Below are 19,669 nucleotides of genomic sequence, written 5' to 3' on the forward strand. Positions count from 1 at the left end.
AAACCACCTTCACCCTGGTTTAACTCGCACAATCGACCAAGATGCTGAGTGGCAGCACAAATAAATAGCTCTGAACTAACACAGCCAGTCCCTTTGGTTTCTCCCAGCTGCTCCTTAGCCACAGAACACCACCCACGCGCTTCACTTGAATTCACGCACTTTTTAACATTACAGCTTCACCATAATTCCCAAAAGACATTGCCTTCCACAGACACAAAGGCTGGCCCATACCCCTTGCATTTATTCAGAAATATCTATCCAATTGACCACACAGGCACCTGTTGCTCTAGGAACTTCACCAGTGGCATCGGAGCCCTAGCTCTACATCTTTCCTTTCCTACCCTACACCAGGATTGTAGTAAAGCCAGCCGTGAGAAGCAGACCATGGGCTGGCTCACCGACAGTCCTGCCACATCAGCAGCTCTCTGGAGACAGAAGAAAAGAACTGCAGAGCATTGCAGTCCACACACTGAAAGCAAGAGGTCCTCTGCAGCCGATAGAAATTTCTTACAGTCTACCGTCCAATACGCTTTCAACATGAACTGCCATTAAAAAAACCCAGAGTCATTCTGCAATCAAACAGCTTTTATTGAACTCTTTATATTGTACATTTGTGAACATTTGTGCAATAAATACAGCGCACAGTATTGATTTTTCTGGGCTCCTTAAAGCATAAGAAGTCCTTCCTTTGTGATGGTAGCATGTTGACGCTATGCAGTAAGAAAGGCTGTTGGATGACAGTGGCAATGGTAGGCAACTCCTGACAGTGAGCATGTTGTGTGAAATTCATAACGGCAAGCAGACGTTTTCAAAAACCATTTAGCGACGAGCTTGGTGGGCAAATGAGACTGGCCTGGCTGCTTAGAGGAACCTCAGTTAGACAAACTTCTGGAGTCAGCCACAGCTTGTGGAAGAAGCGGGAAGTAATATTGGATACAATGACTTCAAAATGATCCTTAAGTCATTGCCTAGTAACTGCTTGCAAAATATTATACAGATTTTACTGGATAATTGTCTTCAGGTTAGAAAATGGAAGTATTTTTGCTGAGCTAACATTAGACCAAAAGGACTGATATTCTTTTACAGTGACAAACAAATACAGCATAAATTGTCAATACAAATATCCATGTGCAAAATAGTCTTCAGGTTGAGTCAGCAATTGCATAATCAGCACAGGTAAACAGAAGATGCAGGCACCCACTTCAGAAAAAAATACAGTTCTGTTCAAGCTCTGGACTTGAACTTCAGGTTAAAGACCAAACAAACAAACTGCAATATCTTTCTTGGTCCTCATAGTATTTGAAACAGATGAGTAAAGCATTAATCCAGCCTTACCACTACTAACCAGGACCAGGCTAGTAACAACATTCTCACACATACAAAAAAGCATCACGCTCATAAGCTTTTGCCTTAGAGAAACTTCAACTTTGCAGGACTCTCTGTCCCCTTCTCTTTGCTGCCTTCATCACTACTATAGGGAAGAGCTCTGGAAAGTTTTGCAGTCATTCAGCAACTCCATTTATTTCCCCAATTCCTCTGGTCAAACAGGGTTGCCGCTGTGAATAAGAGTGGCTGGTGGCCACTGTTTCCTCCTTGTGCCAGTGTAGAAGAGGAGACAGCTCCTCCTCTTACCAAACCACATAGGCAGAGCGGCACAGGTGGATGTCTTGGATACTTTGGCTTACTTGGATTGCTTCAGACTCTAACCACTCCTTTCTTAGTCAGCAATACCACCTGATTTGATGATGCTACAGATTAATTTATCAACGGTAAACTAAAAAAGCAAATTAAAATCTTTACACTTTTCTCTGTGTCACAAGTGAAGCTACCCATTAATCTGCTGCTGCCCCAACTCTAACTTCTCTCCTGTACTGCTGTTCTGAAAGCAACTTTGGGAATGTCCTTCTACCCTCCTATTTTTTGCTGAATTCAGTTAGGTTGGGACATGGAACATTTACAGGCACAAAAATAAAACGAAAAAAACCCCAAACACTTAAGCAACCTCCCCCCCCCCCCCGACACCAAAGGTCAGATGGAAAATGGGAAAAATCAGATAAAAGCAAGTGAAGTAAATTTTCAAGGGCAACAGTAATGCCAAAATTTAGCGGCAGTGGCAGCTACGATTGCAACAAATCCTTCAGTTAGTAGCATCTAGTGAAGTACACAGGTTCTTTTAACAGCATGGGAATCAATGGTTACAGTGAAAATACAAATAATCAAAGAAATAAGTCCCTCAGTCTTCCCTGTAAATTAAGAATAGATCTGAAAATATATCTGACAACAGTATTTGAAATAATTGAGAAAGGAGTTTAGAAGCTTGGCTGAAATACTAATGTCTCAAGGGATACAACTGACCATTCACAGACTGTCTCTACACTGAGAAACATAAAGGATGTTAAAAGTGCTAAGATCAAAGACCGTGCCCTTAACTGTGCTAAGTTATTTATGAGTCCTTGGGAAGTAGCTAAAAAAATAGTTTGAAAGATGAGTTATTAGGCTCTGCCAAGCTGCAACAGAGGTAAGACAGAGCTGTTCAGCCTAGAAAAGCTAATCCAGATTTGAAAACAATGTCTTTAATGCACAGGTACAAACATCTGATACTCACACTAGTTCAGCTTTCCACTAGTCAGAGCACCCAAGCTGGGGTTTTTATTATTACAACAAAGTACTTAACATTCGCAAATTTAAGGTGAGAGAGAAGCAGTCAGAAAACAAACCAGGCTGTCACACTGCTGGCAGGCAGACACTATCACTGGTGTCACTTCTTTGGCTTTGAGCTCTTGCCTCCCTTCTCAGGCCAGCATCACCCAAGGCACAACTGCAAGGGCTCTGCTTAATGTTCTTTGCTCAGCACTGACATGGGACAGGGCGGCTTCCACCACCTCTCTCCTCTGGGCACACCCTTGCAAAATGTACAGCAAATTCCACTGCCATAGGGAGGCCAGCAAGGTAGAAAGAAATCTATATACAGGAGGTAGTAACTGTGATTTTTAAATAACCTCTTTGTTTTCTCTTAGCTGACTCACAACTTATTTCAGCTTTTTTTTTTTTTTTTGTAAAGAAAAAACAAACCCCAAAACTTTGCTATCCTACCAGCAATAACCCCAGCCTAAATAGTATTCTTCTACTTCAGTGGAAAGAGACACAAACTAAGACAACTGCCACTCTTGCTGATCAAAAACTTTATTCTTGGCAAAAGACCAGTCAGAAGAGGATTAGAGCAGTCTTTATGAAGAAGAAAACCAGCTACTTTTCTCCTGTAACCACAGTGTGATTTCACTTATCATTACCACTAATAGCAGTCAGTAGCCTGAGCACAGCAGCGTACAGACAGGACTGCGAGTGCCAAACTGTGCCATGGCTACGCAAGTCAAACATTACTCAAGAAGCCAGAGTTACAGAAGTGGTGAAAAGTTGTAGCTGCACAGACCTACTGCACGTTACTCTTGTGTACTCTTGACATTACCAGTCCACACCATGTTTGCCAGTTACTTCCAAGTTTGGCTACAGTGAATTCAATTAGTAGTAGGGTTTCTGTCCTGGAATAAGGTGCTACACAGTGTAGGAGCACTTGAGCAGGACTTGAAAGAGTTTACAGCTCTTGACAGATTACCTTTGGCTCTTCTAAAACAGGCATAAGAAGAAGCACTTTAAGATAAATAAGAGGGTGGGGAGGTAAGGGGAAGGTACTAGATGAAACTGTGATTTTCAAAAACCTTCAGGCAAGAAGCTTGATCTTGCCTTTTAATCTTTTCACTTGTGCTTACTTAACAGGGTAAAATTGGAAAAAAAGAAAGGTCTGCCTTCGCAGTGAAAGCCAGTGCACCGTGTAGAACAAAGTCACTCGTTCACGTTTGTCACTTCACTGTCAGGCTTCCACTCAAGTCAGCTTTTCCTCAGAGCAGCTAGTTGAAACAAGCCTCAACTCCAGCTCTCAGGATTTCCTCTTGCTTTATACTGATGTCACCAAAGGGAAATCCCCCTTTCTTCTCCCCATGCCCCAGTCCCATTTTTGTCTCACACAGGTATTACCTAACCTAACACCCCTGCACAAAAAAAAAAAATTCCAAAACTTTCCAGAGCTCTCTTGGGCCTCTGCTTACGTAACTCTTTATTTCAACACATTCTATGAATCCGAAACTATGTTTTGGAAAGCCAGACTTTAGACATAACAAGTAAGGAACATACCAGTTAATTTAGGCAATATTTTTACATATATATAGGTAAAAAAATAAATTGTCTTGATAAGAAATATTGTGTAACCTGATTAATAAACAAGTCCCCAGAAGCTGTGCAATACAGCAAAATGCACTGGTTGTATAGCTGACACCAGGATAGCTAACTGCTTATTTTCAGAATTTAAAAAAAACCAACACCCTAAGGACAGACCATTCTACCTAAGAAATAAACCTGATTCTTTGTTGGAGACTGCAAAATGTTGTTGAAGAGGTTCCACATTGCTACTTGACTTTAGCTGGACTTCCTTTCCCGTTCTCGCACAGTCACAAAGTTAAGCAGGTCAATGGCTGTAACGATGCCAAACACCATTTGCCGCTTACTGGAGGAACCATCAGTGTGATCTGCACAGAAACAGAGAAGGGATTATGGCTTTAGGAGGTACAAAAACACATCATCCCACTTGGTTTTAATGGCACTGTTTGTAAAGGCAGGTGCCAAGCCAACCCAGCTCCACGTGTCATGGCGCATTGGTGGAGCTGGTTATCACTGATGACCCTTGTACATTGAGGGGGAACCCAAATGGCATCTTGACCAACAGTCGCACAGGAAATGGCAAGGATTTTCATTTCAAAATGGCTCCTCAACAACAGGGATATAGAAACTGAAACATTATGGAATGAAGGATAAGGGTCCATCAGATTTACTTTTCTTGACGTGAAAATTCAAATCAAATCCTCTTGCTACAAAGCATATTTTCCCCATACATTAGTTTCGGTGACTCTACTTGAAACAGCTGCAAACTGATATTATCCTGTTTCAACCGGGGGCCACTAGAGAAGGACATGTGACACTACCATCTTCCTACACCACTGTTAAATACAGAATTAGTGTAAAAATCACAATACAACATTTCCCCATTTATACCCCAAAAACTTATTAACCATCTAATCATTGCTGAATTGGGAGCACAGGTTCAAGGGATTTTTCACTGTGAGCATAAGCCTTTGACCTGAGAACCAAGTGGCCAAGTGACCTCTGGCCCTTTATCCATGGTCTAAGTTCCCTGTTCCTAAAGTCTGGCTGTACTAAGATGTTTAGCCTACTTATATACTCAGTTTGTTCAGCCAGCTGGATTGTCCTGGACTTTTCATTTACTCAATCTTTGTTCCACTGCAGGCTTCAGTGAGATTCCAGGTTTATAAATAGTCAGCACAGAGTCAAAAGCACATCCTTATGGAGGTTATCAGGGAACAAGCCCAAATTTGATTACTGTTTTTCATTTACAGTTATAATTCAGCTAGCTGTCAGATAAATTTATCTAGTGAGTCTTATTTCTGTTTTTAGTCTAGTTTCTCAGTGTTTTGTAATTTTGCAAGTTGCCTGCTGTAAGGAAGATAAAACAGGAAAAAATAATTATTCACATGTAACAGTGACATACCCTAGCTTTGAAGATTTATTTAGTCATTTCCAGTTCGTAAAGAAGGCAGTGTAAAGAGTTTTGAGAAGAATGAAGAAAAGTAGAGTTTGGCAGAAAAATATCAAGTAAAGGGGAGTAAGTTAGTTTAAAAAAATTAAACAGGAAAAAAATATTAAGCTGTCTTGAGATGGTGATCTCAGTGCTGACATCTAGATCTTACTAAACTTTATTTAGCTGTAATAAAGGTTTTGCTTTAGAAAGGCAAAAAATTGAAGTGTAGTTAACCTGGGACACTCACTGTGATGGAACTACTGGAAGTTGCATGACACGAGTAGGAAGAAACAAAGATCAGTTGTACTGCAGAAGCTTATTCATTGGCTTAATGCTACTAACAAAGCCACTGTACAGTGAAGTAGACTCAGGCATTCAGTTCTGAGCAGTAACCTGCTCCAAAAGCAGGTACATTACAGTATGTGAAGTTATTAATGGATTTAACATTTACTCCTCGAGTATTAAAGTGCTAGTGTCTTATGAAGTGTTAGTAGCACATAGTTACATATGCAGGAAGAGGATTTGGGTTCTTCAAAGCTTCCTTACACACTCACACTCGTACTTGTTTGTTGTTACCACTCAAAGATTACCTCTTGCAAAGTGCAGTACATCATACTCACATTGAATTTGTTCATGAACCACTAGAGCAAAGTGATCTATTTCCAGAATATGAGAGAGTTTCCCCAAGTTGTCTTTCAGGTTAATCTGAGGAGAGAGTTACAAAACTTAAATAAAATGGTCCTTTACATGTTTAGTGGTCAATAATCCCCATACACTTCGTGCAGCATTAAAAATAATACATCAGCATTTATACACTGCTCCCATCTGAAGTATTGTAAAACACTAACAAATCAAAGCCAACTTAGAAGATCAGTTTTCTTTGTTTCTGATTTCCAAGAAAACAGAACAAGAAAATGAAGCACTACATGAAGGTATTCATTCTGATTCTGTAAACATAATTAATATACTGAACATACTGAATATCTGAAAAATGTTAATAATGGAAGAAGGTCAATTGTTCTGTGTATTTAACAAAAGAAGTTACCATAAAAATCATTATACTTGGTGATTTTACTCTAGCAAGACTGGGAAAAAGTGAATGAATCAGGCCGCAAATCATTGTGGAAGTGAATACTATCTGCAAAGGCAGCAGGGGAAGAGAAAAGCCCAAACAAAAACAAAACCAAGGGTGAAGACTGATCAGCTAACACTATATTCAGGTGCACATCAAGGAACTGAGAATTAAGAATTCGTTTTTAGTGAAGTTCAACGTTGCTAAGACTAGACAAGGAAGGACCCCGTTTTGACTCTGCAGAAAGAATATACAGATCGTTCTGAAACACTTAACTAATCACCTGCTGGAACCATTTGAAAGAATGCGTAAAACTGTTCTTCCTACGTGCTTTAACATATATTAAGCAGCAGCAATAGGTCTATTACCCAAGTGACTCTCCCCAGGTAACAGCAGCACCCACCATTTGACACTTTCTTTAAAGGGGATCAAAGGAATTTACAGCAAAGAAAAGTCTTGTACTGCAGATTGAAAAAGCCTTTATCCTGCAGTGAGCTCAGCTTGTGGCTGAGGAATAAATGCCACAGCATGAACAGTTTTGCTGCACTGGAACATAGAGCTCTGGTCTCCATACTGTGAGTTAGAAGAGATCAAAAGGATTCCCAGCAGCCTGTGTTTAAGGGACCAGCAGGCTATAGTGCATACTGAAGCATCAATCCTTAAGCTTGTGGGCCAGGCAAAGGGTGGGGGGAAATCTGGACTTACTGCCACATCGACGCAACTACAGTCACCACCACTGACAAGCCGTTTTGTGCAAATGTACGTGGAAAACCTAACTTTTGAATCTAAGTTCAAAGCTCACCAAAGGGGTAGAGCCCCTTGCCATCTGATTGTGTATAATCAATAGACCTGTTTTCAGGGACTGGGTAGGCTAAAGATAACCAGGACAAGCAGCCCATGGGCAGCACTGAGACAACTGTGAAGACATAAACATGTTTTGAAATGCTTAATGGAAATTTAACAGAACTCCCACAGAGTTTTCACCTGTCTCACTACTGCTTATTCAAGCTCCCTAAAAATTTTGCCCACGAGTTTTCCCACATTTAGGCATTTTTTTTTTAAACCTACTAAGTCTTTAAGACAATTAGCCTATGCACATACTACTACACTGCACATGACTGGGACTGCTTGTTTGGCTCTAAGGGCAAGTGACATGGCACTACTCGTGGCCTTACAACTAAATTCTCTCCTTCCCCAGGAGTAGGCTCTGGTCCTCCAGGGATGCTGGGGACACCAGGCCTTGCGTTGTTTAGCAGAGGGCTGAATGGTTTAGGACACTAACCAAAATCACACCAGGGAACAGGCTAACAATTAAACACTAGATATAGTAAAAAGAAAGCCTCAGAGACCATGGCCCAGCCCTGTTTTCTGGTAAAGGCAGACAAGAAGTCTGCTAAGGCTATGTCTGCACCACACCTAACACATGTTAGTAGTTGATGCAAAGATCCTTTGAGGAAGAGGAGGTGAAGAGACCCCAAACCACTGGAACCAACATCTGACTCCACAAGAATGGCCCTCCTCCTCACTAACACACAGCACTTGTTTAGATTGGCAAATTATCCTGTGACTAGAGTTTCAAAGCCCTAGAGCGTTATCCTACTGGAGACTTTAAAAAAAAGCTATAACCATTACTCTTCCATTCTAAGAGATCGCCACAAAATAATTGTGGTGATCAAAGAAAGCTTCCTGTGTTGCCAAAAGATAGCTTTGCCTTAGTAGTCACAGGCTAAGCCGACCTCTTATTGATGCATGCTGTGGTACACATCCTAACTGTAGGATATTCTAAGTCATTTCAGTGACACAGATGATCCGTTTTCCCAATTTCACCAGTAAACAAGCTAAGTAAGCTTGACTGAAGTGGTAAGAAAAAGCAAAATCCACAATACTTCTGAGGTTATGTGCATTTAACCATGTTTCTCCATTAAATCATCAATCCAAATGGAAAAGAACCAATGAATGATGCTTTTAGTTAGCATGTTAGCAATACCACCACTTGTGTCACTCCTCTTTCATCCTCCACCAAGAAAAAAATTCAGAACTAAAGAGAAAAGAAACGGTTAACCTGTTCTTTACTGAAGAAGCATGAGAAACTCCAAGCTGCCCATGGAAAAAAGCCACAACCTCAGAAGCGCAGAGAATTGGCTACTACAGCTAACACCAGTGTAGCTACAGAAATGATTGCACACCACCAGCCCCAGAAACTCTTAAGGCGTCCAAGTGAGGGAGAACATGAACTAAGCAGTTTTGTTACGCACCACATTTCCACCTGATGCTTGGTTATCTGTCTGGGAAGGAAAAAATACATTTACATTTATCCATAAAGAACTAGCATCCTTTCTCAACCTCAGAGACTTGGTAGGTTGTAGACTGAACTGAAGCATTACATATACTTCTGGCATACAGCACATCATCTACTGTGAGACTGTGTTGAAACTAAAAGCCTGGTGAAAACTAAGTCAAGTATTCCATGTTAAAAACAAAATCCTCTTTCTGCAAAAGAAGCAAACCAGCAACAACAATACTTATATATTTTAGAAGAGCACCCACACAGCTGTGAAGTTGTGGTATCTTGGCGTGCTACATTGGACGGACAGGTGAAACTGGCTAACATAAAAATTCACATGTCTTGACAACACCAGCTTTCAGCAGCCATCCCCCTGTTTCAGCAAGGCATCTAATACAAAAGGCAAACAGTTGCTTGTTTTTAGCTGATACAAAAATTATTTAGAAGAGCTGTTTCAACATCTTCCTGTCTCTTCCCCCGGATAGTTACATTGCGCAGATTTGTGCCGGAGTTTTTGGGAAAGGAGGAAAGGACAAGCATGCTAGAAGAAAGCCTGTTAAAGTAATCAAACAGTGCAATATAGAGCCACAACACAAACCTGGGAGCTACTGAGTGACCTAGGACAGAGTTCAGACTATGTCTGTGCTCAGTAACAGCTGCTCTGTATGGTCCCAGGTAAATCTTACCCAATTGGATGCCACTGTAGTGTTAGGACACCTATAGTAGTACTTTAAACCAGAGAACTAGGAGTTTAGAATATACCTGCTTACCTGTTTAAATTGCTTGTAGATTACTTTGCTGACTTCATCAGAAGGCTGAACTTTTCCAGCAAGTAGTGAAGAAAGCATGTTACCCAGGGTAACCATGCCCAAAATCACCCTGCGGAAGGACAAAGAGAAGATAGGGCTAAACAACAACACAAAAGCCTTAGGTGTTCCTGTAGGTAAAAGCATCCACTCTCAGCCAGCCTGGAGAAGTCATTTCAACTGCTTCATGGTATAAAGCAACATTATTAATGGTATACTTGGATTCTGTGTCTCTGCAAGAGACAGAATCCAGTTCTCAGAAGTTCTCACACAAAAGTCAACAGGTGCTGTGGGTGCCTGGCCCTTCTGAGCATCAGGCTCTTTGTATCTCTAATTCTTGGAGCTGGAGAGCTTGTAATCTGAGAGAGCTTTTGAAAAGCACAACTTGTTTTACACCCTCGTCTGTCCTTTTGAAAGTTGTAACAGGGCCAGAGACATGCTTGCCTCAATTTTACTCACTCCCCTTCTCCCTGCAAGGATGTTGCAAGGACCCGCAACAATTAATCCCTTGAGTTAGCACCGTAACTGGAGAGTAACTGAGTAACTCTTCATTATTCAGCCTGTCCTACAGCAGACCTACAGTGTAATAAGGCATACCAGCTTGCTGGGGACACCCTGGGGAAGGGTCACTACAGCATTGCACTATAATGCAGTGTTCTGAAGAAAGTGGGTGAAAGCTGTGGTGAAGATGGTTAGATTTGGGGCTGTTTGTTTTGAATATGTATTTTTGCTTTGTTAAGTTAAACAGCTATTATAAAAACCAGTGAAATTATCCTGCAGAGACACACTGAGTAAGTATACCATAATAATCATTAGACACTTATTATGTGAAGGGCAGTACAGTCCTGGCATGACAACATATTAAGTCTAGCATTTCTGAACTGTGTTACTACAGCTGAAGGAAGATGAGTGAAAGGGTATTATACTTCTAGTAAGCATTTAAAAGACATCCCCTGGGAGCTGGTGACGGAAGCAATACATATGGATGAATAGTGATATATGTGGACATACCCAGATTCATCAACAACTGGTACCTGGTCGAATCCCTTCTCCCGGAGAATTTCAACAGTCTTTGCACAGGTAACAGTTGGAAGCACAGTCAGGGGAGCAGAGAGGCTTAGTTCCTGAACACTGATGTTCCACCACCTGGGGATGAAATAAAAACCAAAACCCGTGCAAGCCTTATGGAGAGAACAGAACCAGTTGTTCATGTACAGTGGCCTTCAACACTACAGGAATGACAAAAGGCTGCAAGGAAGAGTTAGGATTCAGCCAGAGTCAGTAAAGCTTGAAGGCTTTCAAGTTTTCTCCCCAATATCAGAAAGTCACAGAGGCATGAGAAAGCCTTGAGACCAAAACTCCTTTCCTCATTTCATCTACTTTCTAGGATTACAGATAGTGGAGAGTACTAATCTCCCTAGTTTCATTATTTGTATCTTACACAGAAAATGTTGTGCTCCTACCCAGGGAGCTAGCCATATTTACAGTCATTATAGGTAGCAATTTAGGGAGGATCCCCCTCCACCTACGTAGACTTGCAGTGCTTTGCACTCAAGAACTCTGATCTCGGAAAGGTTCTCTATATACTACTTTTTCATTTCAGGTATAACTCTTTTCATAAAAAAAAAATAAAAAAATCATTAAGTACCAAGTTTTCTTCTGCTGCCATGCAACTTAAAGGAGGAAATCAAGTAATTTAAGCAGATTTGATTAATAGCTGCAATTATACACCAACACAATAGCATGAAAGATTAGCTAAATCAAAGGAAGTAGTGTAAATTGAAATGAACTTTAAATCAGCAACTGCCATAAAGTCAATTGAATAGACTCATGAAAATCCAAATGGATCTGACATACTTACCAAGGTTTTTTAACAAGGTCGTCATCTTTCATGAACCCTTTCTGAATCATCCATTTGTCACTCAAGAACTTGGACCTGGAAAGCATCAGGAAGTGAAAACCTCATTAGCAGGCTGAACATCTGACAGCAAACCTAATAGCACACAGAGGCAACTGTTTACAGCTCACTACCACTAACAACTAAAGCGTAATTGAAAATATACTGCCATTTCCCATCCTGCCATTACCAGCCAGGAATACTGAGAAGAAATATCCTAGGAAGAAAAAGGAATCCCATAGGAAACGAAGTTGCAGCTACAGTCTCTTGCAATACCACAGAGACAGAGCCTGGAATGGAGAACTGCCAGCCTGTACTCAGGCAAGGTCTGTTTGCAGTCTCTAGTTGTCTAGTATTGCTTTGGATGCAACAGAAGTCAGGAAACGCGGCTGAAAACATCATGTTCTGGGATATGCTTCAATGAAGCAGGTGAGAAACTTCCCAGCACAGCTGAAAGTCCTCACACTTCCACCTGTAAACTCACCCCAACACTGGCTGCTGCTACAGTAGTGCTGTGTTCTGCTGTGGACACAGGCAGAGAGAGCAGACAGCCTTACAGGGACCCTTCCAGGAATGGGGTACCACCAATGGTCCCCAATAAATAAAACAGCAAAAGCAAGTCTTTTCCTGTGAAAGATACTAACCAGTGATGGTTATATACTGAAGTCAGACACAAGGAGGAGCTCAGCTTTCAGAGGCTTCTTTCTACTCCATGTCAGATCCTTTCTAGATACCTCAGAAGCTGTGCCCCAAACACATTCCTTGCTTGGGTAACTGGGTGCTCTAAGAAATATGTATTCAACTCGCCACTGCTGTAAGGAGGTCAGAGGGACTGCCTCACCCTTTTCCCAGAGAGAAAACAAGCAGGTTCTTACATGTAGTTCCTGATAGAGTCAGGGAGGATAACAACACAGCGCTGACCTTCCTTCAGCTCTTTGGCTGCCTTCACAGCTACAGACATGGCACTGCCTGAGCTGCCACCTGCCAAAATGCAGATCAGAGGCAAAACTGTCAAACCGTAAGTGAAATGAGAAACAATGAAAGAGAGAAGGAGAGGCAGTAGAGGAGCCCAGAATGAGCAGGACAGCTTCTGAAGTGGAAGGAGGTCTCCCTGACCTGCACAAGGCTTCAGCCTCCCACATACTATTCAGAGAAACCCAAAGGATTCGCATCCACTCTTACCACACAGCAGTCCTTCCTCTCGAATCAGCATGCGTGCTAAAGCAAACGACTCCTCATCATTGCTCTTGTACCACTGGTCCACTGTCTGGGGAGGGGCAGGAAGACAGAAACAAGGGTCTATTTAAGTGAGGAGGGCTAGGGGAGCTACACAACTTGTGTGAACTTAAGCCATGCTCTCCGAGGTAACAGCTGCCCTACTGAGCCATGTGCCTGGGTTTCCATCCTCCAAATGCCAAGTGGGGTTTTTTTGCCAAGGTAAGATGATCACATTAGCACAACAGGCTCCTTATTGAAACCTCACTGTAAGAACAGGCTGTTGTGAGACAGCCACAGAGAGCACCAGTTTCCTCCCCTCTTGGAGCACCTCCCAGGGACACAGGCTCTACTCAGGACATAGTCATACCACTTTTGGCTGGGGGGTTGGTGCTTTGTTGTTTTTTTTTTTTTTTCCAATTGGTTAGTTGTTGGGTTTTGTTGGGGGGGTTTTTTGGTGGTTTTCTTTTTAAAAAAAAAAAAAAAAAAAAAAAGTACTATATTCTAGGAAAATGTTATCTGTTCACAGCATTTTGACCTGGTGTGGTGAAACAAATGTGGCCAGTGCAGAAGCCTTCCAAGGACTGCTTTTGCTGATGGAAAGAACAGGAACAGTTCCGTCTGGTAGCCTTCCCCTTTCAGCTTAAAGGAATACTTCCCCACGTTTTTCCTCCATCTTTCACCTCACTTCTACATCCCAACAGAGGGCAAATGGCAGTAAACCAAGAAGCATGACTTACAGATCTATCCAACACCGTGGGGACAAAATCATATCCGATTCCTTCCACTTCATACATTGTCTTGTCAGTCTCATTCAGTTCTTCTGGTGTAGCAAGGATGGAGCCTTCAGGATCAACACCTATAATCTGGAGAAGCAGTTTCCACTTTGGCTACCACGACACACTACTTTTGAGAACACGGTTATTTACTCATGAGCGCTGGCCTCATTACAGCTGTTGGTGTCACACTGGCTGCACACACAGGCAAGCTAACAGCAACCTAGTTTCCTATTCATTTCTTCCTGGCAACACTCACCTCCCCTGTGAGGAAAAAGCTTTGCTGCTTCTGGCCCTTTGGCAACCCATCCTGTCTCCTCAGGCTGTGAACACTAAGAGAGGGGCACCACTTGTTCTACATGGGTTTTGCTTGGTTTCCTTGAGACAAGATTGTCCTCATTCACATGTCAGACATTGTTACAGCCAATACATTTTTTTGCCAACTGTAAACAGGTAAGTTTTATTTTGTTTACCACTCCCTGCCTACATAGGAAAATATTCACGATTGAAACACAATACCAGCTTCTGTGAGGAAATCTAACACAGCACACAGGTAGACACACAGGTTGGTGTGTGCAGAGAAAATTTAACTTGGTAAAACCTCAGCAGCTCGAGAGAAGCTAGTGAAGGCACAGCCAGAGAGGAAACAGAAGACTGCAGTACACACCAGAGAAGGAAGTTTCTCAGACACCCCATGAAGGGATCCGAGGGCCAGTTTTCATCTGCTGAGCCAAACGTGAACTCTGGTCACCAGTGAGACCAGCGCATGATGATTTCAGTCTGAAAACCTTTCTTTGCTGCTTGGAACTGCCTTCTAACTGAGAACACTCAAGAGCTTCCTATAGAGACCCAGGGCAGGCTTTCAAGGAATGGGATGTGCCAAGTGGAGCAGTTTGAGGTTCACCCTGCTAGAGAGAAATGCTTTAGGCTTGCCACTTACTTTGCAACCTGGACACTTCTCCTTTAGCTTTCTGGAGATGCCAGTGATAGTACCTCCTGTGCCAGCTGCAGCCACCAGCATGTCTATTTTTCCTGTTTAAAGACGAGGGACAGAAGGCAGTTGTGAAATCTCCCCCAGAATGATGGATTAAAAACCCACTTAAACCTAAGTATGGACTTTCTTTAACAAAAATGGGAAAGATAAGGATCTTTGCTTCCCAAGAGCTGTGTTGAGACCACCTTGCTCAACCCCCATTTACTTCAACAATGGCTTTGAAATGTCCATCCAGTGGCCTGGCAAGACACCAATTTGTTGTACTGCGGACAGAGCTTGAGGTGGCCCATACAGCTGACACCTGTAGTTTTCTTGTTACTGTATTTGCTGATGTAGATAATTCATTCTTTAACTTAGAATGAGCAGCCCATTGTATTACTTAATTTACTGAATGAGTGCCAAGAGCATGGGATAGGTACCCACTGAGAGAACTGTTAACACAACTACGCTCTCATTTTCATGTGAAAAATACTATTTTGGTCATGAGCACTCAGAGTGAGTGCAGGTATGACAGTTCATTCTTTTGCCACCTCCTACAGTTTCCATGGTGAATCCACATGATAGCTTTGTTAATAAAAAATACACACACACCAGTTCACACACAAAAACAAATGCTTACCAGTCAAAAGAATAACATCCTGCCAAGCAGGGATATAAGCTCAGTAATAACCGAACAGTGACTGGCCTATGTGGAAAAGTAAATACAAACAAGAAGCCTAAAGCTAGAACTCATCTAGACTCAGTTTGTGGGATGGCAGTTTGTTAAAGTATACTCATTTTAACTGAGACTTAAAGAAAGATTGCCACAGAAAGACAAGCCAAATCCTCTGAACAGCTAGAGTTACTTTGGGGGTGGGGGGGACAAAGAGGAGAACCCTTCACATGGTCCTCACCTTAATGAGAAGGAATTTAATAACCAATTTTCTTATTAGAGGGTCCCATCAGAAACTGTACTGTTTTATAAGGCAGGTCAATAGCCTCCTATAAGACTTCCCTCTACCACCTATGGCAAATGCCTACACAGTAAGCTGCAGCATCACATTGAATGCCTCCAATAGCTCTCAAACCAATTCCTCTGCTGGGTGAGTTAGCCCAGCTAAAGCTCTCTGCTGCCACAGCTCAATCACTTGTGGTACTCCAACCTGGCTGCCTAGAGCTAAGATGAAAGCAACCCCTGCAGAGTAAAAAGGTCTTACTGGCAACAACTGCAACACAGAGCCGTCTGTACTCCTGAGAACTCCTAAGTGAAGAAGCTTCCAGTGTAATGGAGTATTTGGTCTGAGAATGTAAAAATACTTAAGTGCCAGGTCCTGCACTTGGGTCATAACAACCCCATGCAACACTACAGGCTTGGGGAAGTGGCTAGAAAGCTGCATGGCAGAAAAGGACCTGGGGATGTTGGTCAACAGCTGACTGAATATGAGCCGGCAGTGTGCCCAGGTGGCCAAGAAGGCCAACAGCATCCTGGCCTGTATCAGAAATAGCATGGCCAGCAGGAGCAGGGAAGTGATTGTTCCCCTGTACTCGGCACTGGTGATGCCGCACCTCGAAGACTGTGTTCAGTTTGGGGCCCCTCACTACAAGACAGACACTGAGGTGCTGGAGCACGTCCAAAGAAGAGCAATGAAGCCAGTGAAGGATCTAGAGAACAAGTCGTATGAGGAATGGCTGAGGAAACTGATGTTGTTCAGTCTGGAGAAAAGGAGGCTCAGGGCAGACCTTACTAGTCTCTACAACTACCTGAAAGAAGGTTGTAGCAAGGTGTCAGTCTCTTCTCCCACGTAACAAGTGATAGGACAAGAGGAAATGGCCTCAAGTTGCGCCAGGGGAGGTTTAGACTGGATATTAGGGAAATACTTCTTCACTGAAAGGGTTATCAAGTATTGGAACAGGCTGCCCAGGGAAGTGGTTAAGTCACCATCCCTGGAGGTATTTAAAAGACATGTAGACATGGCACTTAGGTACATGGTTTAGTGATGGACTTGGCAGTGTTAGGTTTGCGGTTGGACTTGATCTTAAAGGTCATTTCCAACCTAAACAATTCTGTGATTCTATGATTCTGCATTTGTGATCAGAGAAAGCGATGCTGTTCTTTCACGCCACTCTAGCTATGGGGTTTTTTTTGTTGTTGGTTTGTTGTTTTTTTTTTAAAGATAACATAAGCATCACTGCTTTCTCCACCTGGTCACAAGCAGAGGAATCTAAAAACCAAAGCACCCTTCTTCAATGGGGGGAAAAAAAAATTCATTACTATGACTACTGAAATAAAATAATTCTCTAGTGACACACAGCCTACGTATGGGATTTGCTGTATCAAAATCCATGCATTTCTCAACCACCTCAGGTCCCATTCTCCAAGTACCTAACAATAAGAGAATACTAGGGACTCGCTGAGGAGGGGGATAGTAGTAGAGCAAACATACCTTCACACTGCTGCAGGATCTCTTCAGCTGTGGTGTCATAGTGCGTCAGGGGGTTGCTGGCATTACGGTACTATATTGAAAGATAGAAAAGCCATTAAGTAGACAAGAAAGACAACAAAATTCACATTGTGAGGCATTTCAAGAACACGACAAACATTATCCAAGCCCCACAACAGCTACATATACTCTTTCCAGGCTGTTTCCTTGATAGCTGGACCTAGGCAGAATGTCCAAGGAGAAGTACAACCTTCCTAAGTGACCTAATTTCAGAGGAGCTCTAAGGTGCCAGCACCCTCCAATGCCAAGACCTGTCCTGTCTGTGGGGTAGTTTCTTTTAAGAACATGACCCTTGTACCTATTCTTCCATGCAGGACTGCCAATTCAGTGGAAAGCCGCCCATGTGTTGCAGTCTCTGCAAACATAGGCTCGTTGCTGCCCTCTAGTGACTATAAAAGCTTGCTACCCTACGGCACGGTGATGGCTCAACTACAGCTCCAGACCTGGGACATCTTTTCCTCCAGAGACACACCAAGGCTGTTGAACAGTCAACCAAGGACACTAAGGAACAAGGCTGTAATACCTCCTCCCACGCTACGCCTGCACCTCTGACACTTTGGCTCTTACCTGGTCTAGTATATGTGCATTGGGGATTTCATTTTTCAGTCTCCATGCTACTCCCACGTGAGATTCAGGAGAATCAAATCTGGCAGTAGTCGGGGTCCTCACAATCTCAGCACCCAGAGCTCTCAGGACATCCACCTATAGCAAATAAATATGGTCACAAAACCCAAAACTGCTCTCCCAGCACAGAGACTTCATTGAGATGCAACAGCCTGGTCTGCAACAGCCTCCTTAGCAGTTCTACACCCCAGCCTCACAGCATCACTGAGCCATGGGTCCAGATCTTTAATGTAATTTGGTCTCAACTAAGCTTTACTTGGGAGCTGGATGTCAAATTCCTGTTTCTATTCTAGGCCTTCAGGCCTGTAGGGACTATTACTACATACTGAGAAGCCTCATTCAGGCAAAACGCCATCTCCTTTTATACCAGTCACATACACCCTGCACTCCAACTGTGCTATAGCCCAGTATTTTATGTTTAAGTGCAAATTATGTTTATTTACCTCCTGCTTTGGACACAGGCAGCAAAGGAGATCTTCCAAGGCCCTATGCACCACTCAACTGCTATGAGGGCAAGAAAGTTTACGACATTGAGCTACGGCAAGGCCTGTCTTCAGAGGGGAGGCCTTTGGTGCTGCATGGAGCATGGCAATGGCCATGTGGTACCTCTCCCTCCAGAGCAGGTAAGAGCAAGCAACGGGTATATGCCTTCAGGTGACATTGTTCTCATTTGCACCACTGCCTTTCAGCTGGAACACTGGAAGTGTTTGAATTGAGGTAAGTGGTTTTGCTGACAGCTATTTGCTGCCTCAGCTGTGAGACACAGGGGATCTCTTCTCTTCTTCTGGCTGCAGGTGCAGCAACCACCCCAGTGGAGCACACGACAGGGCTTGCTCTAGAGCTGGATGTTTTGTGCTTTCCACAGTGAAGGTAAGGGGATGTTACCCAGGTGGCTTTTCCTTCCCCTTTGTTGCTGTGGTGACACAACTCAGATGCTTGCCAGTACCCACCAGTGTAACCTGAGGAGCTCAGCAGGCTCCCTCATGGCCTTGCTCAGCCCAGTGCAGAACAGAAGAATATTCAAAGCTTCAGCACTGCCTTACTTTGTCCTCTGTCCTCCTTTGCTCAGCGAGCAACAGCTAACCCAGGGGCAGGTAGTTACTTCAACGGGCTAGGTAAATCTCGAGTTCCCTTGACACTTGTATTTAAAACAGTTACGACAGTTTTCCAAGTGACAGTGCTGTGGGGGACAGGTCTTAGGCACATTTCTGTCCATGGCTAGCCAGCCTGGCTTTCTCTTGGCACTGGCAAAAGGCCCTCAGCAGAGTTCGGCCAAGCCAGTGACTTGGAGGCCACAAGCCTACACCTTTGTTGCTAAAGCCACAGCACTCATCTACACCAGGAACTCTGCAAGTGCAAACGTGCTTATTTTTTTAATTCTTGAAAATAAAAGCAGATCAGACCTTCTCCATACTCATTTTCTCTGGCATCACAATGATACAGCGGTAACCCTTCACTGCTGCAGCCAAGGCCAGCCCAATTCCTGGAAGCAAGCAAAGACACGTAGGGCATACAGTGAGGAGCAGCAAATAACAAAACCCACAATGCTAGCTTTGGCATGCCCTGGCTTTAATCAGATTTTCACCAGAGGCTTAAGTACAGTGTCTCTAGAGGGGTGGCAAAGGGAATGTTTCTGACTACTGGGGAGAACTGGATTTACAGCTGCTGCTAGTTCTTTGAGGATCACAGCCAATAGAAAATTTAGCCAAGGGTGGGAAAGCTTGACATGTTCATGTGGTAAAGCTAGCAGTTTGCACGTCACCTTCCTCCTGTCTCACTCACTTCATTTTTACAGAATTAATTTGGGAAAGGAATGAGCTTTAAGCTAAAGACAACTAGAGCAATCATTTTGATACTGTCAGAAGAGTATTAGA

The 19,669-nt window shown here is 43.0% G+C and overlaps 1 protein-coding gene across 7 annotated transcripts in view; it reads right to left on the reverse strand.

The window, feature by feature from the left end:
- Positions 1-570: 570 nt before the first annotated feature.
- Positions 571-19,669, reverse strand: part of LOC115344078 (cystathionine beta-synthase-like protein) — a 33,518-nt gene continuing 14,419 nt past the window's right edge. For 6 of the 7 annotated variants that reach the window (XM_041124697.1, XM_030020909.2, XM_030020905.2 and 3 more), the window contains 13 exons: positions 19,199-19,278; positions 17,739-17,873; positions 17,115-17,184; positions 14,638-14,729; positions 13,662-13,787; positions 12,889-12,973; positions 12,582-12,687; positions 11,671-11,745; positions 10,821-10,955; positions 9,774-9,882; positions 8,975-9,004; positions 6,268-6,352; positions 571-4,580 (listed from right to left, as the gene is read on the reverse strand). In XM_041124697.1, coding sequence (XP_040980631.1) covers positions 4,471-4,580; positions 6,268-6,352; positions 8,975-9,004; positions 9,774-9,882; positions 10,821-10,955; positions 11,671-11,745; positions 12,582-12,687; positions 12,889-12,973; positions 13,662-13,787; positions 14,638-14,729; positions 17,115-17,184; positions 17,739-17,873; positions 19,199-19,278 — 1,238 coding nt within the window. In that variant the 3' untranslated portion in view covers positions 571-4,470. The remainder of the gene's footprint in view (positions 4,581-6,267; positions 6,353-8,974; positions 9,005-9,773; positions 9,883-10,820; positions 10,956-11,670; positions 11,746-12,581; positions 12,688-12,888; positions 12,974-13,661; positions 13,788-14,637; positions 14,730-17,114; positions 17,185-17,738; positions 17,874-19,198; positions 19,279-19,669) is intronic. The other variant, XM_030020910.2, reaches the window with a different exon arrangement.

The sequence above is a fragment of the Aquila chrysaetos genome, chromosome 7 (assembly GCF_900496995.4).
Source record: "Aquila chrysaetos chrysaetos chromosome 7, bAquChr1.4, whole genome shotgun sequence".
NCBI lineage: Eukaryota > Metazoa > Chordata > Aves > Accipitriformes > Accipitridae > Aquila > Aquila chrysaetos.